The 11,623-nt window shown below is 40.7% G+C and overlaps 1 protein-coding gene across 1 annotated transcript; it reads right to left on the bottom strand.

Moving 5' to 3' along the window:
* Positions 1-2,079: 2,079 nt before the first annotated feature.
* LOC144701462 (palmitoyl-acyl carrier protein thioesterase, chloroplastic-like) lies at positions 2,080-5,439 on the bottom strand. The gene is made up of 7 exons (XM_078573269.1): positions 5,240-5,439; positions 4,598-4,999; positions 4,329-4,462; positions 4,102-4,215; positions 2,882-3,053; positions 2,574-2,642; positions 2,080-2,416 (listed from the first exon to the last, which is right to left on the bottom strand). Exons 2-7 carry the CDS (start codon positions 4,979-4,981, stop codon positions 2,165-2,167), a joined length of 1,125 nt encoding a protein of 374 aa, XP_078429395.1. The 5' UTR covers positions 4,982-4,999; positions 5,240-5,439; the 3' UTR covers positions 2,080-2,164.
* Between the last annotated feature and the right edge of the window lie 6,184 nt (positions 5,440-11,623).

Genomic DNA, 11,623 nt, shown 5'->3' with positions numbered 1-11,623 from the left:
TAGGATGAAATATGATAAATAAATGCTATTATGATGGATGTATCCCATTGTCAACAGCATTTTCTACTTTTAGTAGTTTCTGAATATTAAATTTGTCCCTGTCATAATTATTTTAATGTCAAAATTATTTCTCCTTTAGAAATATGTACTATGATACACCTGATAATCATACCTTATCAAATTTTCACTCAATTGTTTGATGACATGTTAATCTTGGTCCTCATTAGTCTTTCAAAATGGTCATCATCCTGGTTCAAATACTAGTTGTCTTAAGAAAAAAAGTAAACCATGATAAATTTTACCGAATTACTCTAAAACCATGAAGAATAAATTTCATAAGTAAAACTTAAAATTTACCGAAAGATATGAAGGTTTTTTTAGAGTTTTTAAATTTTGAATAGATCTTTTGTTCTTAATTATTCCTTACGTAGAAAATTATTGCGAGTTTTAAAACACTCTGAAATAATTGTGGATACAGAGTGAGAGAACAAGAGATCTAGAGATATTGAGTGCCATAGAACAATGGATTGAAAGGTTGATGGAAATATAGATAAGAGAATGAGAGATTGAGTGGGATACAGTTCCAGAGACACTCTCTCAATCTTTTTCTCTCTCACACTCTCTCCCTCTCTCACTCTTTCTTCCCATCTCACCCTTAACCTCAATAATTCATTTTTTTCCATCCTCTTACTATATTATTCAAACCACCTGTCTCACTGTAACATTCCGTCTTACTCTTTCATTCTGTTATTCTCTCATTCTTTCCCTCTTTCTCACTCCGTTTTCTTTCTTGCCCTCTGACTCTCTCATTCTTTCTCATCCTCTCACTTCGTTATTCTGTATTGTTCTCTAACTCTCTCATTAATTCTCACTCTCTCACTCATTCTTTCTTGCTCTCTAACTCTTTCAATCCTTCTCACTTTTCTCACTCTGTGTTTTCTTTCTTGCTCTCTAACTCTCTCATTCGTTCTCTCACTCTCACTACGTTCTTCTTGCTTGCTCTTTAATTCTCTCATTCATTCTCACATTCCAAATTTCTCACTCTTTCACACTCTCACTCTCCAATTATCTAACTCTCTCCCTCTCACACTCTCATTTTATCACTCTCTCACTCTTTCAATCTCTCACTTTCTTACTTTCTGAAACACACACTCTCTCTTACTCTCTCACTTTCTGACTCTCTTTCTCTCTTACGCTCTCAATTGCCCTCTCTCATTCCCAATCTCTCCCTCTGCCACTCTCTCATTCTCTCAATCATTCTTACACTCACACTGTCTCCCTCTTTAACTCTCTCCCTCCCTCTCTCTCACATTCTCTCGCTCTTCTCACTTTCATGTCGCTTTCTCTCCATCTCTTCCTCCCTCATTCTCTCATTTTCTCAATATATCTCTCTCTCACACCATCTCTCTTCTCATTTTATTATTCAGATCGAGAAACGGAACCTGCTACGAATCAATAAAGTTGAGTAAAGCCGAGGTATTCTTGGGTTCTATTCAATTTTATAATCTTTCCTTTGACGTATGATTTATGCTTCTAGTGAAGAATAAATGATTTACACTATATGGATGAGTATGAAGGGCACCCAGAAATGATTTACACTTCTAGTCAACTGTAACTTTGACTAGTCAAGCTGAGCGAAATGATACTGGACTGAGATCTAGACCGAACTTCAGGTCTAGGTTTATGTTTTTGCTAAAATCATACCGCGCCCTTCCCTTCTTGTACTGTAGTGTTCTCAAAATAGAAACTCAGAGATGTAGTTGAATTACAATAAAAAGAATACAATAATGATCCCCAGCTTTCACTCTTTCCCTCAATTTTATTTACTCCCATGGATCCAAACCCTTCAAAGAATATTTACAAGCAGAAATCCATAAATGTCGGCGACTCAAGCATAGTCACCAGAGTAACAATGGCTAGTCAACCTGATCCAATTGGTAACAGACTGAGATCAAGACTGGGCTGAACTTCAGGTCTAGGTTTAGTTTTTTACTAAAACCATACCACACCCTTCCTTTCTTGTACTGTAGTGTTTGCAGGATAAAAACTCCGAGATCTAGTAATAAATATGTTGTTTAAATTGCAATAAAAAGAATACAATAATGATTTTATTTCCTCCCATGGATCTTACCCCTTAAAAGAATATTGACTGCTGGGCAACTACTCAAGCGAATTCACCGGTGTTTGCTGAGTTGGCGAGAGGTCTTGACCGCCACGTCGTCCTACCCCGGACGAGCTCCGGGCCACTCTCGAGCCGGAGAAGGTGGCTGCACTCCACGTCATCGTCCGCGTCAGCGTCGACGTGGCCTTCGATTGTAGTGAGAGATCGAACCTCTTCACCCTTCTGACATTCTTTCCGATACTCCATCACCAGGCCGACCAGCACACGACTCTCCATGATCGACGCGGGGACGCTCTGTACATGTATTTAAACAGATCAATGTCATGATACTAAGTTTTTGTAAAAATATTTTTATATTTCAATGTCATCATAGTAAGTTTCCGATGAGAAGAATGATATATATATATATATATATATCAAGGGGGAGAGAAGAGAAAAAGTTGGTCGTTACATTCAGGAGCCAGTGGATGTATTTCACGTTGTTTACATGCTGGTTGCAGTCAAGGTCTGTCCAGCGGGCCTGAAATACCAACAGAGATGAATGGGTGGACGATAAAATAGATATATTGTTACTTCGGTAGGGAGAGAGATAGATAGATAGATAGATAGATAGATAGATAGATAGATAGATAGATAGATAGATAGATAGATAGATAGATAGATAGACAGATAGATAGATAGATAGATAGATAGATAGATAGATAGATAGATAGATAGATAGATAGACAGATAGATAGATAGATAGGTGAATGTTCTTACCTTTAAACCTGTGAGAACGTTAGTTGATTCCTCTTCGTCGATCTTCGATAGCTTCTTGTCGTCGTCTGGCATAATGGATTCTCTTTCGAAGAAGAATGGCGTTATTTCTGCTTTGACCTCTTCAGGCATTTTAGACAGTCTCCTTGTGTGCCTGTTCATCATTACCAACGTGCTGCATCCCCGACCAAAAGAGTAAGAATAACAGGTGTATTCGTGTGAGAGAGAGACAGATAGAAGAAATAATTTTTTTCTTTAAGGAAGATAGATTGAAAGCGTAGAAGAAGAAGAAAACAAAGTAATTTCTCATATCAAGGAAGAGAAACACATAAAATAAGAAAAAAATCATTTGTAAAACTCAGAGGGACAGAGAGAAAGAGGAGGAGGAAGAAGAAATAATTTACCATCCTAGGAGGGAGAGAAAGAGAAGAAGAAGAAGAAATAACTTACCATCTCAGGAGGGAGAGAAGAAGAAGAAGAGGAAGATGAGGAAGAAGAAGAGAGAGAGAGAGAGAAGAAGAAGAAGAAGAAGAAGAAGAAGAAGAAGAAGAGAAAGATGAGGAAGAAGTAAGAGCGAGAAAAAGAAGAAGCAGAAGAAGAAGAAGAAGCAGAAGAGGAAGAAGAGGAAGAAAAAGAAGAAGAAGAGAGAGAGAAGAGAGAGAGAGAGGAGAGAGGGAGAGGAGAAGAAAAAGAAGACAGAGGGAGAGAGAAGAAGAAGAGAGAGAGAAAAGAAGAGGAGCGAGAGAGAAGAAGAAGAATAGAGGAGAAGAAAAAGAAGAATTAGAGAGAGAGAGAGAAAAAGAAGAAGAATAAGCGAGAGAGAAAGAAGAACAAGAATAAGAGAGAGAGAAAAATAAGAATAAAAATAAGAGAGTGAGAGAGAAGAAGAAGAAGAATAAGAGAGGAGAAGAAGAATAATAATAATAATAAGAGAGAGAAGTAGAAGAAGAAGAATAAAAGAGGAGAATAATAATAATAATAATAATAATAATAATAATAATAATAAGAGAGAGAGAAGTAGAAGAAGATGAATAAGAGAGGAGAATAATAATAATAATAGTAATAAGAGAGAGAGATAACTAGTAGAAGAAGAAGAATAAGAGAGAGAGGAGGAGGAGAAGAAGAGAGAAAGATAAGAGAGAAAGAGAGGAGAGAAAGAGAAAGAGACAGAAGGAGAGAGAGATAGAAGAGGAAGAACAAGAAGAACATGAAGAAGCCATCACCTTGACGCACTGGCAATGGCTCTGCCTGTGCGAGCGTCCCGAAAATACCACTCTCGCCGCATTCCATGCTTTCCGGCGGAGGACACCCAACTGTCTATTTCCACAACATCCTCCCTGACAAAACACCGGCTACCATTAACTTTAATCAAAGCAACACCCGAAATTCCAAGATCAGAAAAAAAAAAAATCAATCGCACAAAAACTCCAACATTGAAAACTCAACTCACCAAACTGGGTAACGTTCCACGACCACCTGAAGCTTCGCCACAACCCAGACGAGCCCTCTCTTGCTCATTTCTTGCGTTACTCCAAACCCATCGTGTAACACGCCGGTAACTCTTGCGTGGTTCAACGATGTCTCCTGAACAAATAAAAAACCAAAAAAAAATCATGGGCTACCACCTTGGAAGTCCTCTCCTTACACCCACTTAAGAAAAACTTCAAATTTAAAAATAAGAGTTATCGGCGTTCAATCATTGTTCAGAATATCGCCTACCTGTAAATGGTTCATCACCGTCACCATTGAACATGTTTTATCAGCTCCAACTTCGTATGATCTGATGGAGAAGCTCTGCCTGAAGATTAATCCCCCATGAACGAGCTCGCCCCCGTCAAACGCATACGCTGGCTCTTCCTTGATTTGTCTGCTAGTTTCCAATAACATTGGATTGATTCCCACAGAAACTAAGGACAGAAAGCCATCCTCAACGGTTAGAGAGCCAGTCTTCAGACTGTTCTTGCTTCCGTTGATTTCTTGAGCAGATTGCAAGCCGGCCTTAACGCGCATTCTCCCGGAGAACGACGTGTAACGTTTCGATTTCAGTCCCAGTTTCGTAGATTTAACGCAGACCTCTCCGGCAAGAACAGCGGCGGCGGCCATGGCTTGATAATAAAGCAGCTGATCAAGAAAACAGTAGTTAATACAGATTTTAATATGGACAAGAATCAATGGAATCTGGTTTATGATTTTTATCAGAGCACTAACGCCAGATTAATCCCGTATGTAAGTAGTTTAAACGAGGTGATCTATCGTTTAAATAGATAAATACGGATAAGGGAAATGACGACAGATTAAACGTTCGTCTACTCCAACCATTGATGGGGCTGATGAAATAAATACTAGGGAATTAAAACTCACCGTTTGAAGTTCTTGTTGCTTTTCTCCAACTTCTCAAGTGGAAACGATATTAACAAGAGGTGAGGAACAAGAAGAAGAATGCTGCGTTCTGCTGAGTGCAGATCAAGAACACCGGGCAGGGCATAAATATAGCTCTTGATACCATAACAATTATGGTATAATTTATTTATTCCCAGACTCGCCGCAGTCATCACACGATCTTGAATCTTGAGTCGGAGAAGTTAGTCTAACAAGGATTGCACTTGTTCTAAATTGTACGTCCGGAAACCAACGGCTGTCGTCCTTTTCTATGTTTGTAATTCTTAAATATTCTACAGTGGCGGCAAAAACAACGAGCTATACGCTCCTAGTTTTGGTTTTGTTACAAATTTCATACCGCTCGTAGTCAAAATAAGAGTTCCATGGTCGAATATCTCACGACTCTGTGACTCGTGGCAATAATCGATTGAACAAAGTCGACGTATCACGGCTCTAGCAGCGAAACTAAGGTGGGCCAGATGATTTGAACCTGTTAAGTCTAAAAAAAATACGTATTTGTCTTCAGGCAGATTTTTTTGAAGGTTGAGCCTGATAACCTCACCGACAAAAGATTAGGAATAATTTAAGGATAATATATTTGACTAAAATTTCTTCATATGCCTATGTGCGCACTATTTTAAACCTTATTTGAGTACATTGAGTTAGTGTGTTCAGTGCACGGTATAATTCATTTTGCACATATATATTATGTATATATATATATATGAGCTGATCGTTTTTAAGCTAGAGTTTTACTTTTATTGACTCGAGTTTGGATGTCTTATTTGAACCTGTTGTGTCTCAAAAAAAGACGTATTTGTTTGAAGACTGTTTTTAGAAGGTTGAGCCTGATAACATCTCCCATCATATTTTTGTGTTTAGCCATTTCTGAGTTAATCAATACAAGTTATAATACCTTGTAGAATGAATATTACATGACATGGACGACGATTCGGGATTCATGTAATGAAAACGAAGATAAATTAGATTAAACTAAAATGATGCAGCAGATGAATAATTAACAGATACAATAATTGATGATCTAAGATTCGAGGGTGGAGTCAAAGTCTATTGGAAGAAAACCCGTATTTTAGAAGTGATCATCTAATAGAATGTATATCAAATTGATCAAACGAGGAATTTCAACACAATATAACAAATTGAAAAATCTGATAGTATTCCAATAAATGGACTTATAATTAGGGAAGGACACGGTCTGGTCTCGGTCTGGTTTACCGGAAAGCTAAACCTAGACCTGAAGTTCGGTCCGGTCTCGGTCTCGGTCCGGGCTCGGTCGGGTCAGGTCTTCGGTCGGTCATGTTGACTAGTCAATGTTAAGTTGACTTGGTCATCTCACTGGCATCTAATGTCACCTCTGGTGCTGAAGCAGTGTTGAATAATGAGAGAGTGAAAGGGGGATAATGAAAGAGTGTGAGAATAAGAGAGGGAGTGACACTGAGATAGTGCAAAGGCAAAGAGAATACCACAGGAGGAGAGAGAGAGAGGGAGAGGGAGAGAGAGAGAGAGTGAGAGATGGAGAGGGGGAACGAGAGGGGAGAGCCTGAGAGGGAAGTAAGGGGAGAGGGAGGGGAGCAGGCGAGAGGGAGGAGTTCAATAGAGAGAGATTGAGAGAGGGAGAGAGTGTGTGAGAGAGAATGAGAGAGGAGAGCAAAGAGAGGCGAGAGAGAGAGGACGAGAGGGAGAGGGGCGTAGAAGAAGAGCAGGAGAGAGGGTGACAGAGAAAGGGAGAGAGATGGAGTGACAGAGAGCGGGAGACAGAACGAGAGGAAGAGCAGGAGAGAGTTTGAGAGAAAAGGGGAGAGAGAGGGAGAGAGAGGGATGTTAAAGTCAATAACGCAGACACCTTGGCGGTAACGTGTTCTCCTGGTCATCGTGAAGATACGGCAAAAGAAGACACGAAGACTCCAACGGGCCTCACAGGCCATCATCGTCAACTTCCAAGACACGCGCCTTCCCCATGTCTAAGCAATCATGACTTAACCTAACCACAGTTGAGTTAACCTTACCATGGTTGGGTTAAGGTTTACTCTCGTAGTCTATAAATACACATACGATGTACTGAACAACCATCCTTCTCCTTTCTATTATTTCCATCAAGTTTGTTTTTGTCTTCTCGTGTGAAGTTCTTCCTTTCTGTCTCTAAGGGTGTAACCTAAAGTTTATCATAGTATCAGAGCGTGTGGTGGAATCGATGGATCAGGAGCTCCTCGGAGAAGAAGGTATCTCTGAAGTGTCGTCCACAGACCCACAGTCTGCTCCGAGAAAAGTCGTCACTCTAAAGGCTCCTTCCATGATACCACCCAATGTGGTTACATCGCTCAAACTGTCGAAAGACAACTACGACTGAATCTTAAAATACCATCGATTACTAACACACATTACAGATGCCCCACCTCTTGAGGCACGAGATCCCGAAGATGAATGGTGGGATCGTGACCAAAATGTCATGGGGTTTGTTTTGTCGTCTATGACTGAATCAGTCATCGGTTGCGTCACCGAAGCATGAACAGCCAAAGCAGCATGGGATATTGTGGCAGAAAACTTGGCATCTTCATCCGAAGCCTGCATCCAAGAATTATTGGGGAGACTGCACACCCAACTCAAAGGTAATCATACGTTCGAAGAATACATTACAAAGTTTCGCGTCATCAACAGTGCACTAGCCGCCTCTGTGGAAAAAGTGGATCAACGAACACTAACCCAAGCCCTACTCAGAGGATTGGGGCCTCAGTATGCACCAACCATTACAACAGAGCTAGTGCACATCTAATGTCTCTTGAGACAGTAATCTCTCATCTGAGAGATCATGACTCTATGCTTGTTCGTCATCAAGCCCACAAGGAGCCTGAGTTCCCACCAATGGCAAATCAAGCTCAAGCAACCACAATCGGCAACAACATCCAAAGAAAAGCTAGAACTGACAACAATCGAGATCGTGGTGGTTTTGGCAGGAATGACAGTCGAGGATGGGGAAGACACAACAATCAAAGTCGACAAGCTCTGAGAAATTCCGAGAAAGAAGAAGGGGCGAGTTTATGAGCGAAAAAACTGATATTACGCAATTGTTACTGTCCATCTTGATCAGCCGAGTGAGTGAGCGTTTAGGCGCTTAGCGAGCATGCAGATTTAAGTATTTAACTGTATTCTACTTCTTGGGGTTATTTATTCCGTGACCTCTGACAGATGCACAAAGGTTATGAAAGAACTTCATATATACCTTGACAACTCAATCCAGAAACAAGATCAGACGTTATTCCGGTTCGTCTCCATTTTCGTGAAACTATTAGTCCACCCCGGTGAAATGCGGTTCCGACGTGCCTAGAGGCCAGAGGCGAATCCATTCACGCTCGTTGCGCCTCACTTCTTCATTCGCTTTGCCCCTTCAGAACCGTCAGACTTCGTACCATGCATCACCTTCGGTGATTAGAATCGCAAACCAACAACTCCATAGAGAGGCGGCTGCGGTGGGAGGAGGCTTTGAAGTCAGACTGGAGGGCCCCCATTTTGGAATATAGGTGTCCGAGAATGGAACTGAGGTTATGGGAGTAAGTGGAGTTGGGCAGCGTTCAATTTCTATAAGGGATAGATACTTCTTCCCGGCCGGCGGTATCATTGATCGCCCGCTATCTGGCTGAGAAAAAGGTGGTCCAGAAGCTTGCGTTCTTGAAGAACGATCAGATCTTTCGTTTTGATTGACAAAATTTGGACCTAGCGAAAAGGATCACTTTTTAAATTCAAACCCCAATCTGCTCTCGCTTGCTGCTACTGACGGGGTCTCGGTTGATTTCCTGGAAGCGGAGAATCTTCAGATTCAGACGCGACTGATGGAGCTATGAGCAGGAGCAAGAACTGGTCATCGAGCACTAGAATGTTATGATCGATATAATCGGTCATTCATACCACAAGATCCTCGCACGAATCAGCAATTCTTCACTGGCAACATAAGCAACTACAACCGTCAAGCAAATCAATTTGAGCAACATCGTCCACCTCCTCCACAAGCCTACAGCACTACTTCCTCTGTATCTCCATCATCCTCGTACTGGTACCCAGACAGTGGGGCAACCCATCATGTTGCGGCCGATCCCAACCTGCTGATCGATCCACAAGTATACACCGGCAATGACAAACTCTTTATCGGAGATGGATCAGGTTTGCACATTCTTACTTCTAGGCATGCATCCTTACAAAGTTTGTCTAGACCACTAACTCATTAAAACATCCTGCATGTACCGTCAATCACCCGGAATTTATTATCTGTTAGACAATTTACTAATGATAATAACATTTACATTGAGTTTCATCCTGATCAATGTCTGGTTAAGGATCGCCGTACCGGCCAGGTACTTCTCAAGGGACGCACTGAAGCGAGAATGTATCGTCTAGACACTACAAGTCAACCGCAAGCATATGTCGGGGAATGCAGAACAACAGATCAATGGCACGAACTCCTTGGTCAAACTTCTTTTAAAATTTTGCGCACAATGATTTCTCGTTTTGGATTGCTGTCCAGTCAAGTACCAAAATCTTATGTTTGTTCATCATGCGCTTTATCTAAAACGCACAAATTACCCTTCTCTTTATCTCTTTCTAAAACCGTTAAACCCGTACAGCTTATCCACTCAGACTTATGGCGTCCAGCTCCAGTTAAGTCACATTTAAATTTTCATTATTATGTTTTTTTTATTGACGACTATTGTAGGTACACATGGCTCTATCCGTTGAAATCAAAAAGTGATGTTTTCAATATTTTTCTTCAATTTCAATCGTTCGTTGAATGTCGGTTTTCCACAAAAATCCTCTCCTTCCAATCTGATTGGGAGGAGAATTCCAAGCACTTCATAAATATTTCAAAGATTACGGCATTCATCATCGAGTATCCTGTCCGCTGCGCCTCAGCAGAACAGAACGCTGGCGCAAGCACCGTCACATCATCGAGACGGGTTTGACACTACTCAACCATGCTTCTCTTCCACAAACTTACTGGGATGAACCAGCTGCCACCGCAACTTATCTCATCAACCGCATGCCGTCGCCAGTCTTAGAGCACCAATCTCCTTACGAACGACTTTTTCAAGGTATGTGATAACACCGTAAATTCGGTCTTTATTTCATGCTATTAGCCCAATTTTATGCATTTAAAGAGCTTAAAATGGGGTTGTTATCATCCATTTACATGAAAAAGCTATTTTCAAGTGATTTCTAATTTTTCCTAATTTTCTGTTAATTCTATGAATTTTAAGGGATTTATTTGAGCTTGAAATAATTACTTTTGAATGAAAATGGCAAGATTAATATTTGACTTGAGATTTATCAGTACGGGGATGAATCAGAGAATTTTCTAGGGTTTTTTACGATTTTTTAGGGTTTTTCTGAGATTTATTTGAGGAGGGAATGCATATTTGTAAGAAAAAAGGTATATTTATAGGGGAACAAATGAGTATTAGGATAATTTTGAACTTTAAGCGTTTATTGTAAATTTTTGTTGCAATTATACCCTCAAAACAGCTCTCGGTCGTGGTTGCAGGTGTAAAGATGTTATTTAAAATTTTCTAGGGTTTTATTGCAAATGATTTAATATTTGTTTTAATATTTTTTGGAAAAAAACAGGAGGAGAGAGAATGCGCAAAGGGCATATACACAAATATTTTTTGGGCAGCGTCCATCCGTAATTGCTTGTTTTAAAATGGGTTTTGCCGCAAAAAGGCCAAAGAGTTTTCGCGTGTCGACGTGGCGTCATGGTGGCCGTTGGCTGAGAATCCGACGGCGCTTGAGGAGGGGTCGGCGCCGGGAGGTAAGTTCACCGCCCGCGCGGTGCGTATAACGCGCATGCACGGGCGGTGACGTGGCGCTTGCGCATTCGCCCGCGTGGCGAGAAAGGCATGCGCCACGTGCGTGTTATATTTATACTCCTGATTTGTTTTACCTTTTTTTTGTCTATTTTTATTTTTCGCTAGAAGTGCGTGGCGCGAGAAGGCACCCGCCTGAAGAAGTTGAAACGTCCCCGCCAATGAAAAGACGACACCTCAGCGAGCGGTTAGAAGAAGAAAAAAAATGATTTAATCCAATGGCTAATATTGGTTTAAATTCATTTATTCATAACTTTTGATCCATAAGTCTGATTGAGATGAATTTTTTATAGATTTGCTCGTCTTGATCCCCTCCTTCTATCTATATGTTGGATTATTGAGATCAAGCCTGCATTGATAGATAAATTTTAATTACTCATTAGGGGTAAAATGGTAATTTTTGCCATTTTACATAGGTATAAAAGCCGAATTTCGAGAGGAGGGGGTCATTCTTGATGGTTCTCTATCACAGCTGCAAGACAGAGAGGAGCCCCAG

The sequence above is a fragment of the Wolffia australiana genome, chromosome 3 (genome assembly GCF_029677425.1).
Source record: "Wolffia australiana isolate 7733 chromosome 3, ASM2967742v1".
Lineage (NCBI taxonomy): Eukaryota > Viridiplantae > Streptophyta > Magnoliopsida > Alismatales > Araceae > Wolffia > Wolffia australiana.
Note: the sequence above shows the minus strand (reverse complement) of the source record. Positions and strands in the feature narration are given on the sequence as shown.